Source organism: Sorex fumeus, unplaced genomic scaffold (genome assembly GCF_029834395.1).
Source record: "Sorex fumeus unplaced genomic scaffold, SorFum_2.1 ptg000110l, whole genome shotgun sequence".
Lineage (NCBI taxonomy): Eukaryota > Metazoa > Chordata > Mammalia > Eulipotyphla > Soricidae > Sorex > Sorex fumeus.
This window is the reverse complement of record NW_026606167.1, coordinates 3,000,582-3,023,088: the sequence shown is the minus strand read 5'-3', so window position 1 is coordinate 3,023,088 and position 22,507 is coordinate 3,000,582. Positions and strand designations below refer to the sequence as shown.

General features: G+C 50.9%; 2 protein-coding genes across 2 annotated transcripts; both read left to right on the top strand.

The window, feature by feature from the left end:
* Positions 1-19: 19 nt before the first annotated feature.
* On the top strand, positions 20-11,872 carry MEFV (MEFV innate immunity regulator, pyrin). Its single transcript, XM_056135123.1, has 11 exons — positions 20-290; positions 1,059-1,316; positions 1,470-1,550; positions 2,562-2,878; positions 3,447-3,542; positions 5,023-5,244; positions 5,365-5,387; positions 6,401-6,507; positions 6,612-6,644; positions 7,292-7,464; positions 11,294-11,872. Exons 1-11 carry the CDS (start codon positions 20-22, stop codon positions 11,870-11,872), a joined length of 2,160 nt encoding a protein of 719 aa, XP_055991098.1.
* Positions 11,634-21,698, top strand: LOC130042804 (zinc finger protein 200-like). Its single transcript, XM_056135009.1, has 5 exons — positions 11,634-11,740; positions 12,272-12,584; positions 13,208-13,302; positions 13,959-14,082; positions 20,334-21,698. Exons 2-5 carry the CDS (start codon positions 12,341-12,343, stop codon positions 21,089-21,091), a joined length of 1,221 nt encoding a protein of 406 aa, XP_055990984.1. The 5' UTR covers positions 11,634-11,740; positions 12,272-12,340; the 3' UTR covers positions 21,092-21,698.
* Positions 21,699-22,507: the final 809 nt, after the last annotated feature.

Below are 22,507 nucleotides of genomic sequence, written 5' to 3'. Positions count from 1 at the left end.
GCTCCCTCTGGCCAGTACCATGGCGGAGACCATGACTGACCATCTGCTCCACTCCCTGGAAGGGCTGCTGCCTAAAGAATTTGCAAAATTCAAGTATAAACTGAAAAACACCGACCTGAAACCCCGGATCCCATGGGGGCACCTGCACGAGGAGATCACGCCCGTGCAATTGGCCGACCTGCTGCTGAGCCACTATGGGCAGAGCACTGCCGTGCTGCTCACCCTGCACATCCTCAGGAAAATGAACCAGAACCTGCTGGCCGAACAGCTACACAGGGCCCTCGTCCAAGGTAAGCACCCGGCAGGGGTGCACAGGGAACTGGGCCAGGAGCCTCAGCCCTCCAGCCCGTGACTGGCCAAGCAAGCCCCTTCCCTGATTTGGGTCTGTCGAGCTGGGTGGAGAAGTTCTCTCAGGCCCCAGATGGCTTTGAAAGATGGAAAAACAATGAAGTCTGAAATTCTGAAAGTGGACCAGGATAAGGAACAGAAGGGTCTAGAGGGTCACTGATTCAGTTTTAAGCCGATGGTTTTACAAAGGTTTGGTAAATCTGCCACAAAACTTTCTCCGTTTTTCCTCCCTTTTTCCTCCTCTCTCGCCTTTCTACCATTTTCCTTGATTAGACACCCCTGAAATCTCCAGGCTAGCATTTAAAAAACTGGGGTGGCAGCCAGAGTGCCCTAGCCCAGATTCTACTCCTGGCACCCCATATGATTCCACAAGCCCCAGCAGGAGGGATCCCTGAGCACAGAGCCAGGAGTCAGCCCTGAGCACCCAGGTGTGGCCTCCAAACCAAAACCAAACCAAAGACCATTTACACTTCACCTCTTGGAATCCAAGCGAAGCTGAGCCCAGCTTCCGGCAAGCAGTGGCTGCCTTTCCTAGGACACTATGTGGGCGCTCTAGCTCAGTGCTGGCCCCTCAGACTTCCGCCAACAGTTCCGAGCCAGCTTGGAGAGCACGAGAGACACTGGGCCCAGCGTCCGCGAGGGGGGGTGGGGGCGGGGCCCCTCCCGGTCCCCAGACTTGGCTGATGCCTGCGGTGGGGCTGTCGTTGCAGAACTTCTGTCAGACTGGTGGCAGGAGCCCAGCCTGACCCGGACCAAGCAGGCTCCAGCAGGCGCCGGCCAGGGCAGCACGATCCGCAGAAACGCCAGCTCGGCTGGGCAGCTGCAGAACCTCTGCGGGTCCGTGCGGCTGCGAGAGAACCTGCAGGGCTCAGGCAAGAAGCGCCCCAAGAGCCTGGAGTCCAGTATCCCTTGGGGGGACAAGGAGCCTGCCCACTACCTTCCGCTTCTGATGCAGGGGAGAAGGGAAAGTGAGAATCTGGAATTGGCGATCACTCCGGGACACGGGGCTGCCCAGTGGGGCCCTGAGGGTCTGTGGATGGGTCCCAGGCACCCCAGACACTCCAAGGGGCCCGAGGGAGCCGCGGTCCACAGTGCACCCCCCAGGGCTTCCCCTCCCAAAGAGAAGACCAGCAGCGCCCCTGCAGGGAAAAGTGGAATGACCGGTCCGGTGGCCCTCAGTGTGGCGGTCCCTCCATCTTCAGGTAAGAGCGCCCCAGAGCCCTGCAAACTTCCTCTGTCCACTGCCTGTTCCCACTGCAGGAATCCTGGGGTGCTCCCAGGGCTCAGATGCTCACCTCAGAACCCACAAGTGAATTCCCGTGGTTCTGGGTCCCTCCCTCCAAAGGCCTTAGGAGTACCAACAGGTTTGGGGGTCTTTCTGGAGTGTGCACCCAAGAGAGAGGGGAAGAACGTTCTCTCACGCAGTGACCCCAATTCTGTCTCTGGACACAGGCAGAACTGGGACCACCAGCACTCTGGGTCATTCTGACATTAGGATTTCGTGGCTGTGAATGACAATAAGGTCAAACAAGGCCGAAGTTTATTTCTCACAAATGACTGCTGGGTGACAGGACAGACAGGTCCCTCACTGCCAAGACCCCAGGTTCCTTCCATTTCCAACCATGTTTGCTTTCAGTAGTAGCAGCCTCGTTAGCAGGCAGCAGGATAGAAGGACAAAGGGGGATAATGCCAGTCAGAGAAGACTTCTAGAAGGTGCTCTTAACCGCTCCATTTACAGCCCTTTGGCTGGACAGGCCCAGCTGCTATTCAATACCTGATGGCAGGGAGCACTGTCAGCCACGCTGTGGCCTTTGGATCAGCTGCTTGGCAATGGAAGTGTGGGAGGAAGTTGGAGCTGGTCTTTCTTTCTGGGGGGGTCAGGCCCCTCAGTCCTGGAACTCCAGGCAGCCTGGTCCTCAGCTCAGTCTCGGGGCTCCTTAGCTGCCTCTCTGGAAGGGTGGCTCACAAGGGTGGCTAGGAAGTGGACACTTGTCCCTGTTCTAGCACCCCATTATATTTGGAGGGCCTCCTGAGCAGTGCTCAGAGGGCTTGGGGGTCACTGCCAAAATCCTCGGCCAGTGGGCAGGACAGTCAGTGCTGATGGTGCTGGGACCACGTAGCACCAGTAGCACCTGCAGCAGCGTGCACCCCGTCCCTGACCTGAGCAGTCCCCTCTGTAAGCATCTGAGGGATCTCATGAACTCTGTCCCCAGGGAGGCCACAGGACAGGGTGGTGTGTTCACTCTGCCACACCCAGGAAGGAGACCCGAGTGCACATGAAACTGGCGGCTGCCCCTGGTGCCAGGCTTCGCTCCCAGGGAAGAGGGGGCCGGGACATGAGCCGCAGGAGAACCCAACGGTGACCAGCCTGAGCCCCAAGATACTGCCACAATGTGAGCACCACCTGAGACAGGCCCAGCTACTGCTCTGTGAGGACCACAGGGAGCCCATCTGTCTCAGCTGCAGCCTGAGTCTGGGCCACCGGGGCCACCGCATCTGCCTTACTAATGAGGCAGCCCAGGGGTACAAGGTAGGGTTCTGTGCGCGGGCCTCTTTCTGCCGGGCACCCCAACACCTGGTCCTGACCACAGCTTCCCCATACCCGAACGCCGGTGCATTAGCCAGCACTGTGCCGTAGACCGCACAGCACAGCACAAACGTGGCCACCAAGAACTGGCTGGTTCCTGTAGGTCCGCAGGAACTAGCTTCAGGTTTGGCTAAATCCAAGGGCTCAAAGATGATCATTGCATGCTCTCACCGACTCCTGGTTGTGCTGACTATGTGGTCCAGCCTCCTCTTCCTGGGGCATTGCCCCACGCCCTGGGATGGCACACCCTCAGACCATGTGGGAGCAGCCTGTGCCCTTGCCAGGTGGCAGGTGCCCAGGGAGGGCTACGGAGTTTGGTCTATTTAGAATCTTCTGGCCCCTGGTGTTCAGGGGCTACTCCAGGCTCTGTGCTCAGGGGTTACTCCTGCTGGTGCTTGGGGGACCATACGTGGTGCCAGGGACCAAATTGGGGCAAGTGCCTTAACCCCTGTCCTGTTTCTTTGGCCCAGGAAGAGCCATGTTTAAGCTTCAGCAAATGTTCTTTTCCCAGGAGCAAATTCAGAAGCAGCTGGAACATCTGAAGGAGCCGAGAAAATCCGGAGAGGAGCAGAGATCCCAAGGGGATAAGAAGAAAATCCCCTTCCTGGTAAGATCGAGGATTCCGCCACACTCAGGATGCAGGGCGTGGAGAGGGACCAGAACCACACTTCTGGTTCACTGAGAAGCAGAATGAATTGCACACGGACCCCCCTGCTGGGGTGTAGGGCACACAGGGATGGGGCATGGGGGGGTAGGGCGCACCCTCTCCACAGACCTCTCACACTGTAGCTGACTCTCAGGGAGCAGATGCTTTCCTACTTTATCTGCTCCTTGCTGTTTCTATCATTGCTTTGTGGGTTTGGGTTTGGGGCCGCACCCAGCAGTGCTCAGGGATCACTCCTGGCCCTGCTCAGGGATCACTGCTGGCAGGGCTCAGGCAACCACATGACCACATGTGATGCCAGGATCAAACTCAGGTTGGCCTTCTCTGTTTGTTTTTTTGTTTTTGTTTTTTGGGTCACACCCAGCGATGCACAGGGATTACTCCTGGCTCTGCACTCAGGAATTACCCCTGGCGGTGCTCAGGGGACCATATGGGATGCTGGGAATGAAACCCGGGTTGGCCGCATGCAAGGCAAATACCCTACCCACTGTGCTATTGCTCCAGGCCCCTTTCTCACTGTTTTTTACTGAAGCTGTACTGATGTTTGAAATCAGAGGATTGAGCATTTATGGGGCGCCCACGGGCTGCTGTGGGGACAGCCCATTGGTCGACTCTGGGAGACATAAGCTGTGACCATTTCCCTGCAAGTGGGGTTCCCACGCTGCAGAGCTCTGATCTCGGTGTGTTTTGGTGGCTGCACCCCATCTCCTTTTCTGGGTTCCTGATTTCCAACTGCACCAACCACACCGCAGTGGAAACGTGAACACTGCCACCAGCACCGGAGGATGGGAGGAGCGGCAAGGGCGCAGGTGATGACATTTGAGAAATGCCTGAATTAGAAAAGGAAGATGAAACGCTTGTTCATGAACCGGCGCGGAGCTCACACAGTCTCACGCTGGCTTAAAGGGAGGACAAAGGGGACACTGGGCATCTCCGTGTCCTGGGACCCCGCACAAAGCCCTCCCGACTTGGGGCTGAAACCACTTCTCCCGTGAGGTGCTGTGCCTCAGACCCAGGTGCTGGGGTCCCCATTCTCCCCCCTCCTGTCAACGATCTCCTGTGTGGAGCATGGCCGGGGCTATGTCCAAATTTCCTCTTTTTACCAGGACACCAACTCCCCACCCAGGCAACCCTGCCAGGGCACTTGCCTCATCAGATTGGCAGGGGCCCTGTTTCCTAACAGGAGCAGCTCTGAGCTTCCGGGAATTAAGCCTTTCAGCTCATCAGGGAAGGGACACCATCCAACCTGCACCAACAGCCTTGAGGAGGTTCCCCAATGCCAGCCCCTTGCCACTTCTGTTTTGGAAAGCCCGACCCATTTGCCTGGAACTCAGGCTCCCAAGAAGCTGAGGGTGCCTCTTAGCATCCCGCCCCAGTCCCACACGGCACACTAAATCCCTCTCCACCTGCCCTCTCCCCCCAGAAAGCCACAGAAGACAAGAAGCAGAAGCTGCGGTGCCAGCTGAAGAGGCTGTGCCGGTTCCTGGAGCAGCAGGAGCAGCTCTTTGTGGCCTGGCTGGAGGACCTGGGCCAGGACATCGACCAGCTCCGGGGCGCCTACAGCACCCGCGCACCCAAGGACACCCTCCTCGAGGAGCAGGCCAGGGAGCTGGAGGCCGCGCAATGCCAGTGGGCACTCATGCAGGTGAGCAGCCGGGCCACTGTGCAGGGCTGCCCTCAGGGCTTGGTGACTTGGGTCTGATTGGGGACACGGCAGGGAGCAGCGCAGCCGAATATGACACAGAACTTTCTTGCTTTCTCCTAGGACATCAGAGGCACCCAGCACAGGTACAGTGGCCATCCAAGAAGGAGGAGCTGTTCCCACCCTGAACTTGATGCTCCCCCCTGCCCTCCTGAGCTTCCGGATGGGGGAGGGAGGGGTGTGTGTGGGGGAAGGGGGAGCAGAGTCAGGCAAACAGGGAGACCCTTCATGAGAGCAGGGCCTCTCGGTCCCCCGGGGCGCCCACAAACGCCTGATGCCCTACCCTGGCAGCCCAGAAGGCCCAAGTGTCAAGGCTGCAAGCAGGGCCAGCACACAGGAGGTGCCCTCCACCCAGCCTGCCGCCCCCCACCCCCATCCTCTGTGGTGAAATAAGCCTGCTGCTTAGGGGCGCTGTTCTCACCACGGGGTGCCTTCATCCCCAGATCTCAGTCATTTTCCTAAATGGAACCACAAACACTTAAGTCACTACCCCGCTCCCACCACCTCCCCCTTTCTACTTTCCAGAGCTATGACCTTGACAAACCCAGTGACCACAGTTAAATCAGAATTTGTCTTTTTCTACTCCCTTCCATCCTTGTTTACCTTCTGTGCCCCCCAGTCTTGTGCTGTGGTCTCCTATAATATCCTGGGGCGTAGACAGCGCCCACAACCCTGCTTGAGAATAACCCAGTGTTTGCCCCTCCGCGTCTGTGCCCTCAAGCTCACAGTCCCACGGCTCGGGCCGGAACTCAGGCCTCGCATGCGTCTGAACCAGGATGGCTCCCTGGCACCACATAGGGCCCCCGAGCATTGCCAGGAGTGATCCCTGAGCATAGAGCCAGGAGTTAGCCCTGAACACTGGCAGATGTGGCCTAAGAACCAAAACAACCAAGTACCCCACCACATGCCCTAACACACAGCTGTCCGTCAGTTCGCTTCCGTGCTCACGTGGGTCCTCTCCGCCTCTGGGTGAGGGCAAAACTCAGGCCTGCTCAGGGTCCAGAGGCACTTTCTTATGTGAAGCCCAGGCTGGGTGGGCAGAGCAGTGGGGGAGCTGTAACTCCCCCAGTTCCAACCCTCAGCAGCCCTTTGTCTCCAGGGCTCAGAGTCTGCATATCCCTGAGCTGTGGGCCGCCTCTCCGGACATAAAGGAAAAGCTTCCCCAGAAACCTGAATTCATGGACAGGAGGATGAAGCAGTTCTCAGGTGGGTGGGCGTGAACAGAGGTGGGGCTCGGGGCCACTGTGGTCTGACTCCGCCTTTAGTTTCTCTCTGCTCCGCCTCCTCTAATTCCAACTCTTTCCTTTCAGAAACCCTGCATTCCGGGATGGAGCCCCTCAGCGGTGAGTATGCTAGTGGCAGCCATGTGCCATCTGGGGGCTTCTGCGACCTTCCCTGTGCTACAGACTTCATTACACAGAACACAGGAAAATACTAGGCACAAGGGTGGAAGCAAGGCCACAGGCGCGGGGCTGGTGTCCTGGCCAGGTCCACACAGCAGAGCAGTCCCCAGGGAAGTCTTGGCACCTGCAAGGGCCAAGGTGAAAGTCAAGCAGAAAAAAGTCCTGGGCCAGAGCCATAGTACAGCGGGGTGGGCATCTGCCTAGCACAGCCAACCTGGTGCCACCCCCAGCATCCCATACAGGCCCCTGCACACCGCCAGGAGTAGCCCGAGCAGAGTGCAGAGGGGAAGTGAGGGAAGAGGAGAAAAATAGTCCTGTCCCGAGCATGCAGGTCCTGTCCTTCCTTGCTGTGGGGGCCGGGCGCAGTTGGCCCCTCTGGCTACAAACATTGAGGATTTCCCCATCCCCTTTGTCTTTGCCATCCCAGAGCTGACTGGAGTTTAGGCACAAGCGGGCAGGTGCCCAGCTAGAGGCAAGAGCACTTGGTCCGCCAGGTCTCTGTGGGCTGCCCATGTTTCTGGAGCAAGGAGAGCCCCAGGGAATGGTGGCTGTGGACCCCCAGTGACACGTGCTCATTCTCTCTGCAGCTGACGTGACTCTGGACATAGAAACTGCCCTCCCCAACCTCATCCTCTCAGATGGCCTCAGGAGTGTGATGCTGGGCCAGAAGGGGGGCCTTCTGCCTGCCCACACGGAAGGGTCGGATGCCTACATCATCACCCCGCACTCCCCCAGCTCCTCCGGCTGCCATTACTGGGACGTGGGAAGTGGGAGACAAGACCAGGCGGGCGCGAGGGCTCTGCCAGGCCTCCACAAGTGGGAAGGCTAGCCTGGCAGTCCCCAGAGAACGACACCCTTTGGGTGCTGGTAAGGAGGCAAGAGGAGCATCAGCACCCCCACCCGTGAAGCTGGAAGCAGGTGCTGGGCATCTTTCTGGACTATACGGCTTTTCCTTTCACAGTGTGATTGGCCAATCCCACATCGACACACTCACCGGCTTCTCTTCCTCTGAGCCCCTTCATCCTGTCTTCGGCCCCAGGTTGTGCGATGGAGGCAAGAACATGGATTCTCTGACCATCCATCCAGTCGGTGGCTGGGGACCCCGCTGAATACTGCAGGGCTCCGTGCTCTTGGCGTTGTACCTTGACATGACTGAGCTCTGCTGCAAAACAGGAGGAGCCACAGAAGCAGGCCAGCTTGAACAACCAAGGTGAAGAGGAGCTATTCTAGAGGGAGCGCGTGATGGAGGATTCGGAAATGCTCATGAGAACCAGCAACGTTGGCGTTTCAGAGGCAGAGCCATCTTGGCTGTTTTCCCTCAGACCCCCACCCCCGATGGACCCCTATGTCTCTCCTTTCTGGGGCTTTCATACCTGGATTAATAAACTGAGGTTCCAGGAAGCACTGGTTGGGGCTCATGGCTGGAGCAACGAGAAAATGCATCGGGAATGGTCACTCGCTGTGAGATCCCGTTTCCCCACTACCCCCACGAACGAGCTGGGGCTGCCAGACATTCCAGTGAGACTATTCTGCCTTCATCTGTCTACAGGCTGGCCTGTCGAATATCAGGCGCTCTCGCTCACACACGATTTAAAGAGATCTTCAGAGATAGGACGTAAAAGAAGAAAACTCGATTGAAGATTAAACCCCAAGACCCCCCACCCTAACTCCTCTTTCCATTTTCACTAGCGCCAAAAAAGTCAAATTCTCCAAGGTTATAACCAGGAATACAATTTGTGTTTTCTTTTTGCTTGTTAGTCTTGTTAGTTTTTTTGCCACACCTGGCGATGCTCAGAGGTTATGCCTGGCTCTGCACTCAGAAATTACTCATGGAAGGATGGGGACCGTAGAGGGTGTTAGGGATCGAACCCGGGTCAGCCGCATGCAAAGCAAGCATGCTCCCTCTGTGCTGTGGCTCGGGTACCAAGCTGTGTGTTCTTCACGGAGTCCCACTGTACTGGCATAACCCACAAGTGTCACAGTGAGGCTGTGCCCCAACGCTACTAACTCCCACAGCCTTTCCCTGAATGGCCTGGCCATATTTCCTACTGCCTTCCCAAATACATATTTTCTCAATTATTCCACAGTGTCCAGAACGAAAACTATCTAATATCACCTGCTACAGCCCATATGATCCCTCATGAGATGTTTTATGCCAAAAGTAATGTCTGTCATTTTAAAACTGTTGCTTATCTAACAACAATGTAATGGAGTTTCACTTTTTTAAAGCCATACTCAACTTTTAGACAGGGTTTCCTCCTGGAGGGGCTTGGGGGACCATATGGGGTGCTGGGGTTCAAACCTAGGTCAGCCTCATGCAAAGCACACACCTTACCCCTGTACTATCTCTCTGGCCCCTTACACCTACGTATTTTAACGTACTCAATTTCACTGTGAGCCTGTGAAACTTTCCAAAATTCCTGTTACTTTGCTTCATTCCACAGAACTTCACTGTACTGTATGGCACAGTGAAACCAAGCTCCCCAGCTGCTGCAGTGTTACTTCATAAACACTACAGGGAGTAAACATTTCTCTCTGTTAGACATGAACTTCCCTGTCCAGTGCCAGTTTTATCGATATTGATTCTAATGCAGTAACAGTCACCCTTCTACAGTATATAATTTTGTGATTTTTAGTATGTTTCAATAAATGAAAACACCAACATTAATTCCAGAGACCTTCATCACCCCTAAACAAACCACCTCCCTATTAGCTGTCACTGCCCTTTCTCTCCTCCTCCAGTCACTGGCAAATACTAATAAACTTCCATGTCTTTGCATTTGCCTAATCCAGACATTACACGAAGCAGAGCCACACAGCAAGGGTCTCTTGGGACTGGCTTCTTAGTTTTTTTATGCTCTAAAGGTTCCCCTACATCGTGTCAAGAGTTAGTACTTGAGGGGCAGGACGGGTAGTACAGTGGGTAGGGCGCTTGCCTTGCACAAAAGCCAAGCTGGGTTTGATCCCCAGCCCACCATAAAGAACCCTGAGCTCCACCAGGAGTGATGCCTGGGCAGAGCCAGGAGTAAGGCCTCACTAGGTACAGCCAGGGGTCCCTCCCTCTCCCCCCACAAAATAGAGAAGAGTAAGAATTAGTACCGCATTCCTTTTTTACTACTAAACATTCACTTTATGGATATATTGTCCTGTATATAACCATCACTTTGTAATTATCTGGCTGGTTCTGTTTTTTTGTTCTGAAGAATAATGCTGATGTGTGTTCAAGTTTTCATATACATTTATAGTTCTCTTGTGTTTTGGTGGATTATACAGTAATCAATTCTTTTTTTTTTTTTTTTTTTTTTTTTTTGCTCTTTGGGTCTCACCCAGCGATGCTCTGGGGTTACTCCTGGCTCTGCACTCAGGAATTACTCCTGGTGGTGCTCAAGGGACCATATGGGATGCTGGGAATCGAACCCGGGTCTGCTGGGTGCAAGGCAAACGCCCTACCCACTGTGCTATCGCTCCAGCCCCCTACAGTAATCAATTCTATGTTGACACTTCAAGAACTTTTCCAAAGCCGAACTTTTCCCAAAGTGGCTGGATTGTTTTACATTCCCAACAGCAATATATATCAAGGTTCCAATTTCCCCACACTCTTACATATTTGACTCTTACCTGTTTTGATTTTTTTTTTTTTTGCTTGAGTTGGACAGCATTTATAGGTGCTCAGGGTTTACTCCTGGCTCTGGGCTTGAACCCAGACTGGCAGTATGCCAAGTAGGTGCCTTATTAGTTATTAGCTTATTACCACTTTGGCCTCCGGAATTTTTTTTTTGTTTTGGGGCCACACCTGCGGTGTTTACGGCTTAAACTTGCTCCCAGCTCAGGGGTCACTCCTGGAGAATTCTGGGGACTATGTAGAGTGCCCAGGAGGAACCTGTGTCTGTGTGTGCAAGGCAAGCTGTATCAGCTGTATTATCATTCTAGCCCCCTCTCTATTTTTTAAGCGTAGGAGCTATTTATTAATTCTGATGTCTGGAAGTCTGAGTGCCACACAGTTTTGACACTGGTTTCTCTATAACGTCAGCCTTGGCGAGTTAATTAGCTATGAATCACACAGTACTAAAACAGGAAAGCACTCATTTATGCTTGTATTTTTGCTACTCTGCTGGTGTTACACAGAGGTTTGCAGCGACTATGCTTATCTCAACCCTGGATCAGCGCCACACAACAGAAACTGCAGAGCACAGGTACAACGCTGAGAAAGGAACTTAGTATCGCACCAAGTTCGAAGGACTAGAAATTGGTAGAAAACGGCATCCGTGCAGAAATTTGCAGGAGGCGCAAGAGATGGACGGGCTCTGGTCGCTGACGGAAACGGCGCGGGGTTGGGCCCGGAGTTGCAGCAGCTTCGGGGCCCTATGCATTCCGCAGCCCTTTGACGGGCGCGGAACGTCACGAAGGAAACCGCGAAGGACCTGTGCAGAGCCTGAGAAGCACCCCTACCACCACTTCCGGTCAGAGAAGCACCCACGTCCGGCGAGGGACGCACCCACTTCCGGTAGTTCCGGCGAGGGGGCAGGGCGTCCCGCCGCTCGCAGAGGCCTCCCATTGGCTGTCTGACATCAAACTACATTTCCCAGCAGGCGCGGGAGCTGGTCAGCCTGTACCTGGAGCGGCGCCAGCCCGTCAGGGGCGCGGGGAGTAGCCGCCGGGTTGTCGTCCTTTCCGCAGAGCCACGGAGAGCGTGGCTGCCGACAGCCCAGCCTCCCGCCGGCCTCGCGCCCACCGCCCCGAGGAACTCCGTCAGGCGGCCGCGAGCCTCCGCTTCCCCGGGGCCGACCGCGGGCTCCGACCGGGGAGACCAGGCTTCGCACCGGAAGCCCAGGCCGGATGTGACGTCGCGGCAGCCCGGCGCCCGACTCCCAGCAGGCACCGCGCCCTCGCCGGTCTCTTCAACTGACGGCGGCACTCTCCAGTGGTCGCGCGGAGCCCGCGAGGACACTCGGAAGGGCGAGGGGAGAGATCGGCTCCACGCGCCGCTTTCGGGGCTCGGGCTCCCCGCCAGCGCCGATCGCCGGCGGCCCCGAGAGGTGAGGCGCCCCGCGGGCTGGCTCCCGGCCGAGGCGGGCGGTGGAGAGCGGAACGTGGGCCGCCGCCGGCGGGGCCGCAGGCCGGGCGCTGCGGAGAAGGTGCCCGGGGGCAGCGGCGGCGGCCCCGGGTGATCCCTGCCGCCCTCACGGGGCTGCGGGGGCGGACAGGAACTCGCCCGTAGGTGCCCGTCGCGCAGCCCCGGCAGAGCGAGCCGAGCGCTCGTTTGGTCGTGGACTCCACATCGGGGGTCTTCGCGCCCCCTTCGCCCAGCACGGGCCCCCTGGGAAACAGGAAGTGGAGTTTGCACTTCCAGCTTCCCTGGCCCGCCGCCGGCCTCGACCCTCTTTAATCTGGGCTTGCCGTCTCGACGGTTTCCTTTATGTCCCTCTGCGACCTTCCGTGTCAGCCGTGCGTTCCCTGCCCGTTATAGTGTATTATCTCACCCGTCCGATGTAGCGCCACTACCCGAGCCCCGTCCTCGAGATCACGCGAGTCCGATCTTGTGGGTGACCAAGGTTTCTCTCCCGCAGCCTGGCAAACGGATTCCATAAGAGCTGGCCCTTTAAGATCAGTAGAAACGAGTGTGGTTGTGCGACAGAATGGCCGCAAAAGTGGTCCCTCTGCCCCCAAAGCCGGAACGTTCCTTCATACTGAGAGTGCCCCCAAACTCCATGCTGGGCCAGGACCTGCTCCGAGATGCTACTGGTGGACCCAAGACCATACACCAGCTCGTCTTGGAGCACTTCCTCACTTCCCTGCCTAAGCCAGGATTGTTCCAGCCCAGTGGGAAAGCCAAGGACACTGTAGTTATGAAGGATGTGAACTCAGACGGTCAGAACAGAGGTAAGAAGCACAAGCTGTTTAGCTGAAAGAGAAGGGGATGGTACTGAAGCCAATAAAGGCTTCCTTGTCAATAACGAGTTAGGAGTATGGTAGATAATTGAATGCATCAACATGTTGGAGAAAGGAAGTGGGGAGTTTTTGTTGTTTTGGTTTGGTTTTGAACCACACCCACCTGTGATTAGGTCTTACTCCTGACTCTGTGCTCAGGGATCACTCCTAGCAGTGTTCAGGGAACCATATGGGGTGCCAGGGATTAAACCCAGGTCAGCAAGATGCAAGGCAAGCACCTGCTGTGTATCTCTCTGGCCCTGGGAAGTGTTTTTGTGTTGGTGTATTTTGAGTATGTGTAAAGCCAGAGAATAACACCTCCAGTCTCCTTTATTGAACCTTTATGGGAATTTTCAAGAGTGCTCAGAGCAATCTTTGTTGTTGTTGATGTTCATACTGAGGGAACCCCATGTATGTTCAAGATCCTGAAGTTTATTGCATGGTGACTGACTGCTCACAGGAACAGCTGAAGACTTGTTATGTTTCCTGAAAAAGAAAGTACAACCAGGCTTCAAGGTGTGGGTAGTTTATGCGTCACTGACTTATCCATTAACTCCGGCTTCCTCTGTCCTCAGTGCAACCTCACCCATTAGTGAAACTTCTTCCCAGAGAAGGAACACAGCAGAAACAGGACAGAGCACCTCCTCCGTGTCTGAAAGCCGAGTCTGAGGTGGGTTTCCTCGTCCCTTTTTCACTGTTAGAGTGCATCATGTTCTCCCCTCGACGTTCTTCCCATTCTGCCAGACCACGGATGGGAGCACACTCTTGAGATTCAGTAAGAAGAGTAGCCTGGGAGCCGGAGAGAGTGGGGAAGGTGATGGTTCAGCGGTAGGGCGCTTGCCTTGCCCACCCAAGACTGATCCCTAGCACCCCGTTTGTTTCGCCGAGCCTTCCAGGAAGGAACCCCTGAGTGCAGTCAGGAGGAAGTTCTGAACACAGCCAGGTGTGGCCCCAAAACAAAAGAAGAACAACATTATCTTTTTGTTTTAAGTGTGTACACCCAGTAGTGCTTGGGGATTACTCTTGGCTCTGTGCTCAGGGTCACTCCTAGTGGGATTCGGAGGAACGTTTGTGATGCCTCGGATTGAACCTAGGTCAGATGCGTGCGAGGCGAGCTCCCTGCCCATTGCACCTGGCACACCAACCCCACAGCAGCCTTCTTCTTTGCTACCTCCAGGGGTTTTGTCTTCTGCTTCCTCCCAGAACTGTTTTTCCCGTCGGTACTCTATTGTCTTCTTCTCCCTGATGTTTGGGTCTTAGACCTCCTTTCCGTGAGGATGTCATGGATATTCTGTTACTAAGGGAAGGGGACCTGTGCTCTTTCAGGGGCTAGCAGTCTTGGAGGATTTGAATGTATTTCATTCCCAAGAAGAATGTGTGAGCCTGGATTCTGCTCATCAGCCCACCGCAGAGAAGGAAGAAGAAAATGTGGGGGAGATGATGTTACTGGGTAAGAAATCTAGTCCCTTGCATGTTCAGGTTGAAAGCTATGAGAAATACCTTCTGTTCTACTTTATCTCACTCTTTTTTCTTTTTGGTGGGTGGCACAGCTGGCAGTGTTCAGGGCTTACTCTCAGCACAGTGCTTAGAGGAACCGTGCAGTACCAGGGATCAAACCTGGAACTCCCCATAGCCCTTTGAGCTACTTCTCAGCCCCATCTCAGACTCTTAAGAAACGTTCTACCAGCTAAACGCATGGGCACACATGCTTAATTTTTTATTATTACTGTGGTAGAGCCAACTTCAGTTGTAGATGGTCATTTCCCTAGTATTTCAAGAGCTTCTCTTAGGAGGTCCTGTGTTTGAGGTATTAGCAAGAAGACACAGGCAGACTGTTTCCAAATCCATTTCATGGGCCCAGTGTTATTCTCATGACAGGTATGTCTTAATTCATGTATGTATTCCATCACTGTCACTGTCCTCCCATTGTTCATCGATTTGCTCGAGCAGGCCCAGTAACATTGTGAGACTTGTTACTGTGTTTGGCATATCTAATACATCACAGGTAGCTTGCCAGGCTTTGCCATGCAGGCGAGATACTCTCGGTAGCTTGCTGGGCTCTCTGAGGGGGGCGGAGGAATCGAACTCGGGTCAGCTTGTGTTGGCTGCGTGCAAGGGAAACGCCCTCCCTGCTGTGCTATCGACTCTTTTTTTTTTTCTTTCTTCTTGTGCCAGGGATTTACCCAGAAGAAACAAGTGTTCGACTACCATTGAGCCACATCCCTGTCCCCAGTCTCGTTTTTTTAGGCATCTCCCCTAGTGATCATGGGGCCCACCCAACTACTCGCAGCTTGCTCAGGAGGTCATGCAGTAGCAGTGATGTACCTTTAGCCCTTTGAGCTGTCTCACTAGCTCCCAGGGGTTTGATTTTGTTATAATATTCAGTGGCTGTGAAGTCTACTAATACAACACGTAAAAATATACCCTACTCTTGGAGCACCTAAAAAGCACTATAAGGTAAAGGTAAAGGCCCTCCCGTTGATCGTCGATTTTGCTCGAGCGGTCCCAGTAACGTCTCCATTGGAGACTTTGTTGTTACTGTGTTTGGCATATCGAATACTCTTGGTAGCTTGCCAGGCTCTCTGAGGGGGCGGAGGAATCGAACTCGGGTTGGCCATGTTGGCCGCTTGTAAGGCGAACACCCTACCTGCTGTGCTATCGCTCCAGCCCGAAAAAAAGCACTATGTGCTTTTATAATAGGCACTGCTTTAAATACTTTGGATTTATTATGTAAGTATAAGAATTGTTACTATTCTACAGATAATAGAACTAAAGCAGAGAAAAGTTAAGAAATTTGCTGAAGTTGGGCGCCTGAGAGATATTACAGTGGGTAGGGTGTTTGCCTTGCACAGGGCCGACCTGGGTTTGACCCTCAGTACTACATATGGTCTCTCGAGCCCTCTCAAGCCTGTCCCTGAGTACAGAGCAGGGTAAGCCCTGAGCACCATGGAATGTAGCCCAAAACAAAACAAAATTGCAAATACCTGAAAGCTTACAGTGAACCTGGATAACAGGGCACTGTCATAAATACTACTTAAGCTTTTCTCAGTCAGCCCTGAATTCTAAACTTATCATCCAGAGTTAATATTCAGTACAATTTATAGGACTTACTTCTCCTCTTCATAAGTTTCCAATTTGGTTTGTAAGACAAGTTACTCATATATGATTGAAACCCAAATATGAATAACTTTGTAACCATTTATATCACTGTGATTTAATTTAAAAAATTAAAAGACAAGTTACTAACATAAAAAGGTGAGAGGGGGACTGGAGAGATAGCACTGCGGGAAGGATGCTGACTGACTTCCATCCCCAGCATTCCATATGGGCCCTTGCGTACCGCCAGGAGTTATTCCTGAGTGCAGAGCCAGGAGGAACCCCTGAACATCGCCAAGTCTAGCCGCCTGCCCAGTAAAAGTGAGCAGGGTGAAAGTAGTAATAAATACATTTGCTTAATAGCATTCTTCGGTGGGGAGGGGAGGGCGTCCCTGGTGGTCCTCAGAACTTACTCCTGGCTCTGCTCAGAGATTATTCCTGGCAGGGCTCTGGGAACAGCATGGTGTGCTGGGAATTGAACCCAGATCAGGCAGTCTAAGTCAAGCAGCAGTCTTCTGTGCTGACACCTGTAATAGCATTCTTTTCCTCAACAGCCATCACCATCTGTAATGTGAAACAGTGGGAGTGGACCTCCAAAAAAGTACAAATAAGTATTGTATTAATTATAAAAACATTTAAGAGAATCCATCTCTCCAAGCACCTTCCACACTGTGCTGTTGTTCCAGGTCTTCCCCGCAAGTCTGAGTCAGTTTTATTCAGGAGAAACAATCTCAGTCTTGCTTGTCGGGCTGGAGCAGCAGATAGGGCACTTGCCTTGCAGAGGGCCAACCTGGATTTGATCCCTGGCACACTCTGTGGTCCCGTGAGCCCATGTCCCGTGATCCCTGAGTGCAGGGCCAGGACTAACCCCTGAGCACCGCTGGGTGTGACCCAAAAACAACAGAAAGAAAAAAAGGAAAAAACAAAACGACCTTTCTTCACTTTTGAAAACTAATAGAGCCAGAGCAAACTACAGTGGTTGGGTGTTTACCTTGCATGTGTCCAGCCCTATTAATCTCTGGCACCACACGGTCCTCTGAGCAGCACTGGTCTCAGCTCCTGAGCACAGAGCAAGGAGTAACCCCTACACATTGTCAGGCATGGTCCAAATGTTCCTCTCACCCTTTTAAGGAAATAACAGGGGCAGAGATAGTACAGCAGGTAAGGTGCTTGATTTGCACGTGGCACCACTCTGGTACAATCTCTGGCACTCTGCGCTCTGCCAAGAGTGATCCATGAACACAAAGCTAGGAGTAAATCCTAAGCACTGCTGGGTGTGGCCCAAACCCCAAAAATAAAGGGGAAAAAAATAAACTAATAAAGAATAGTATGTCTGGGAGATGTATGAAATCCTTGGGGGTAAGTCCCAGTGGGTCCTTTTCCATGTTTTTAAAAATTTTTTTTGAGTCATTAGCAATAATTTGTTTGAGGTGGGGGCCACATCTGTAGTGCTTAGGAGCTATTCCTGGCTCAGTCAGGCTTCAGGACAGCACCTGGAGGTTCCCAGGGAACCGTACGGTACCGGGGACCAATCTGGGCCTCCATGCAGAACACAAAGAAGGAAATAAGTAAAAGATGAATAGATACTAAAAAAGGGAAGGGGACAAAATACAGTATTTGAGAAGTCTAAAGGAAATGAATATACAGATGTGAGTCTTCATGTGCCGGGGTCCTGAGTTTGTTTCCTTTCCACACACTCCGGATGGGACCCTGCTAGAAGGGAGACAGCTGAGGGGGAATAACACACCGAGAAGCAACAGCATCCTTTCGTTTAGGCTCATTGGAAAGGAGAAGGGAAAGGCAAAGGAGGTCCCCAACCGGGAAGCGACTTTGGGTAGACCAGGTTCATGTGTGGCGTTTTGGTTTTGTTTTTGATTTGGGCCATTGCCGGCGGCGCTCAGGGTACTCCTGACTTTCAGTCCAATATGGGGCTCTGCTATGAATATTAGTTTTTCCTCAGTCAGCTCAGGATTCGGAAGTTATCCAGAGTTAATATTCAGTACAAAGATTCAGGGCTGGAGCGATAGCACAGCGAGTAGGGCGTTTGCCTTGCATGCGGCCAACCCAGGTTCGATTCCCAGCATCCCAAGTGGTCCCCTAAGCACCGCCAGGAGTAATTTCTGAGTGCATGAGCCAGAAGTAACCCCTGTGCATCACTGGGTGTGACCCAAAAAGCAAAAAAAGAAAAAAATCCTCAATACAGAGATTCATGGGGCTTATTTCTCCTGTTTATGAGTTTCCAATTTGGTTTGTAAGACAGGGAACCACATGAGGCATTGGGGATTGAACCCAGGTTAGACACGTGCAAGGCAGGCATCTTCCCCTCTGTACTATCTGTCTGGCGCCAGCACTCGTAAATTAATAAAAAATAATGAAAGCTGTCATTCGAAACAGTTCTGAAATCAGTAAAGTCAGTTTTGTTGGCAAATGTGAAAGATAATGGAGAGACAGCTCTGTGGAAAGAAGCCATGTGAAGACAGCAGTGTTTTCCAAATCCAGTTAGAATAAACAGTTTTTAAAAAGGTAATGAGTATTCTGGGTAGTCTTACCAATACTAGAATGTCAGAAAACAAATTAGTATACTGAAATCCAAATATATTAGCTATAAAAATAACAGTGGCCACAAGAGAATAAAACTTTATCAAATAGGGAGATATTATAAAGGAAGACTTCGGTATCAATCATCAACAATTGATATACTGATTGATAAACTAGTTTTCATAGTCACAGTCCTCCCGTTGTTCATTGATTTGCTCGAGCGGGCCCAGTAACGTCTCCATCATGAGACTTGTTACTGTGTTTGGCATATCGAGTACGTCACGGGGAGCTTGCCAGGCTTTGCCATGCGGGCGAGATACTCTCGGTAGCTTGCCGGGCTCTCCAAGAGGGGCGGAGGAATCGAACTTGGGTCAGCCATGTTGGCCGCTTGTAAGGCTAACGCCCTACTGCTGTGCTATCACTCCACTCAATGAAAAAGGGAGCCAGCAATAGCACAGTGGGTTGGACGTTTGCCTTGCGACCAACCTAGGTTCGATCCCCGGCATCCTATATGGTTCCCTGAGCACCGCCAGGAGTGATTCAACCCCTGAGCATTGCCATGTGACCCCCTCCCCAAAGAAAAGAAAAAAACAATGAGAACATTTTCTACCTATTAAATATATTTAAATTATATCTACTAGTGACATAAATTGTGACATTTACATTATGTATCTCTAGAAAACAGTATTGCAGTTTATATTAGGAACTGTGATAAAAACTGACATGATCATTGGCCAGCATTTTCCTTATTCTGAGGGGAAAATTAAAAAGGAGAAAATTTGGGTTCTTTTTTGTTCATTTGCTTGTTTGTTTTGTATTTGGGCCACACCTGGCAATGCTCAGGGGTTACTCCTAGCTCTGCACTCGGGAATTTCTCCTGGTGGTACTTGGAAGACCGTGTAGGAAACTGGGGATCACACCCAGGTTGGCCGCATGCAAGGCAAATGCCCTCTCCAGCCCCGTTTTTTTTTTTTTACTTTTATTATCACCTAATCGTTTTTGTTGTGTGTGTGTGTGTGTGTGTGTGTGTGTGTGTGTGTGTATTTTGAAGAATACAGAAACTATAAATCTACAAATCATAAAATTTAGCTCAGATTTTAATTTTGTTTTGTTTCTGAGCCACACCGGCAGTGCTCGGTTTGAGTTACTCCTGGTGTGCTCGAGAGACCATATGGGGTACTGGGGATCAAACCTGGGTCAGCCACTGCAAGGCAAATGCCCTATCCTCTGTGGCCCTAAAATTTAGCTCAGATTTGTAAAAAAGTGAATATTTGTCTAAATACCACTTAGAGTTTCTAGTACTTCTGAAGTCCATATGTCTCCTACCCTATCAGATTTTTGCTCCCCTGCTTTTTCCCAAAACACCAATACAGATTTCTGCCATAATTTTATTTGATTAGATACAGTAATCTCTTGAATGCCTAAGTAAGACTCCATTATGTGAATACGGTATGTTTCTTTAGATTTGGTTAACTGAATTTTTTTCCAGCTTTTTAAAAATCAGAGTACTATGATATTACCTAGTGCTGTAATACTGAATGTATTTAAAACCCAGCCAGAAGTAATTCAGCTTACTGTTCACTTAGGCCTTTGAATATTAAGTGGTTGGGCCAACCTGTGTTCATCCCATATGGTCTGCTGACCACTCTAGGAGTGATTCCTGAGTGCAAAGCCAGGAGTAACTGCTGAGCATCACCAGGTATGGCCCTCCAAAAAAATAAAATGGTTGGGGCCAGAGAGATAAGGTGTTTGCCTCGCATGCAGCCAACCCCAGTTTGATCCCCAAGCACCACAGAGCAAGAAATAGCCCCTGAGCACTGCAGAGTGTGATCCTACGTCTCCATCCCTCCACAGGAAAAATCAAGCGCATTTGTATGCTTTCACTGTGGGAATTAAAACTCTGTCGTGCATCATACCTTGGGTTTGAGTGAGGAAGGGTCTTGGTCACAGTTAATCTGCCTGTTCTCAGATTTCTTTCAAGGTGACTTTTATGGAAGATGATTGTTTTATGGAAGTTTTTTCTTGCCAAGTATATCTTTCTTAAAAATTACTATTTTTTTTTGACAGTTAATGATAGTAGTCCTGAGGATGAAGAAATTCAAAAAGAATCTGTAGAAAATGAAGATCGAAGAGAAAAGTTATCTGACTGTGATGAAATGGACTATATCACAGTCTCTGAGCAACCTTCAAATTGCAGTGAAGAAGAAAAACAACAAACCACATCCATTGGAAAGGAAAGGAAAATGAGAAATCTTTTAATTACAATTGAAAATGATACTCCATTAGAGGAACTCTCAAAGTATGTGGATATCAGCATTATAGCTCTAACTCGAAATCAGAGAACAAGACGATGGCACACTTGTCCACTGTGTGGTAAACAGTTTAATGAAAGTTCTTACCTTATTGCCCACCAAAGGACTCACACTGGAGAAAAACCTTATGACTGTAGTCACTGTGGGAAAAGCTTCAATCATAAAACAAACCTTAATAAGCATGAGCGAATCCATACAGGAGAGAAACCTTATTCATGTTCTCAGTGTGGGAAAAAATTTCGTCAGAATTCTCATAGGAGTCGCCATGAAGAAATTCACGTACGAGAGAAGATATTTAAGTGTCCAGAATGTGGGAAAACCTTCCGAGGGAATGAAGAATTTGTGGTTCATCTGCAGAGTCATAAAGCTGAGAGGCCATACAGTTGCAGAAAATGTGGGAGACGATTTGCTCGGCTGTCAAACTGTACCCGTCATGAAAAAATACACTCTGTAAGTAAGAACCAGAAGCAGAAGTGGAATCGGGAAAGGTCTGATGGTCCTGTCTCAACTTGAACTGTTTCATAAGGAATTCTAGATTTTCCAGGCTTCCTGGAAAGAGAAATACGTGAAGACCTCATTATAGACAAAACTGGGTATATACCTGTCTTGGCTCAAACCTCAGATTCTTAGAAAACTCACAGTGCAGAGAACATTGTCAAGGGCTATACCTCACTTAGCATCCGGGCTTGTTGACTAAGTGCGTGTGAGATTTCCCAACAGTGTACAGAGCAGATGCTTTTCCAGAAGGCTTTGAACAGGATGCCACTTTTCTTGCAACGGGAACAGAGCAACTTGTGGACTGAAAGTACATCTACTTTTTTCATTCACATAAATTCACACTTGATGAAAGAAGCAATGTAACCATCTTTATCTGGTACTGTGCTCCCCTGAAAAAGCCAAACTGCTGTTTGTGAAGCCATCAGCTATAACAATTCACATGTCTCTGAAAATAACAAGACAGCTTGAGCGTTTAATGGGATTATTTACAGGAAAATTCAGCAATTGAATGTCAAAGACTTTTTTAGTTTATCTGATTTAATAGTCCATTTTTTTAATACTGTACTTGGTAAAAAGTGGCTTTTACAAAAATCCTTTTCACAACATGATTAAAATTATTTACTGTTCATACTGTATTTTGTTCAAATACTAATTGTTCAGATATTTCCCTCTCATGCCTTATCTTTGCCAAAGGGATTTTTGGATTTTTTGATAATTCAGGCATGGCTACCCAATTCCACCACAGGAAAAACCCTTCAGATGGAATCTTGTTCCTGGGCTGAGATAAGGAGGAAATCCAAGAGCCTGGAGGGGAGAGGTCAAAAGATTTTAGCCTGAACCCACAGTTTGTCAGACCTGACCAGAAGTTTGATTTCCTTCTAAGCATTCTTAAGACCTTTAATGTCAGGTGATCCCTACCAAACAAAGTAGCTTTTTAGAAATAGGTTTCCAATGGCTGACGCACAGTGGTTCTCCTGAGACAGGAGTCCAGTCTTCAGGGAGGTGGATATTTGTCCCCAGCTCTTCGTGTTTGTCTGTTGAGAGGCAAAGTTCGTGATACCTCAGTGAAACCAATCCTGTGGTAAATGGTCAGTTTTGCTCTTTTCAGGTTTCCCAAATTTTTTAATTAGTATTTTTATTGGAATTGAGTAAGTCGGTGGAGTGTTTCCCATAGAGTTCTAAAAATGAGCCATTAAGTATATTTGTGGAACTGGAGAGAGTCCTGCAGGTCGGGCACTTTATTCACACATAGCTGACCCGGGTTCGATTCTCATTATGGTTCTCTGAGCCCTCCAGGAGTGACCCAAGCACAGAGCCAGAGTAATCTCAGTTCCACTGGGTGTGGCCTCAAAAAACAAAAGCTATTTGAGAGGCTGGCCACAGTACAACAGTTAGGGGTCTGGCCTTGCATGTAGCAAATCAAGTTCATCC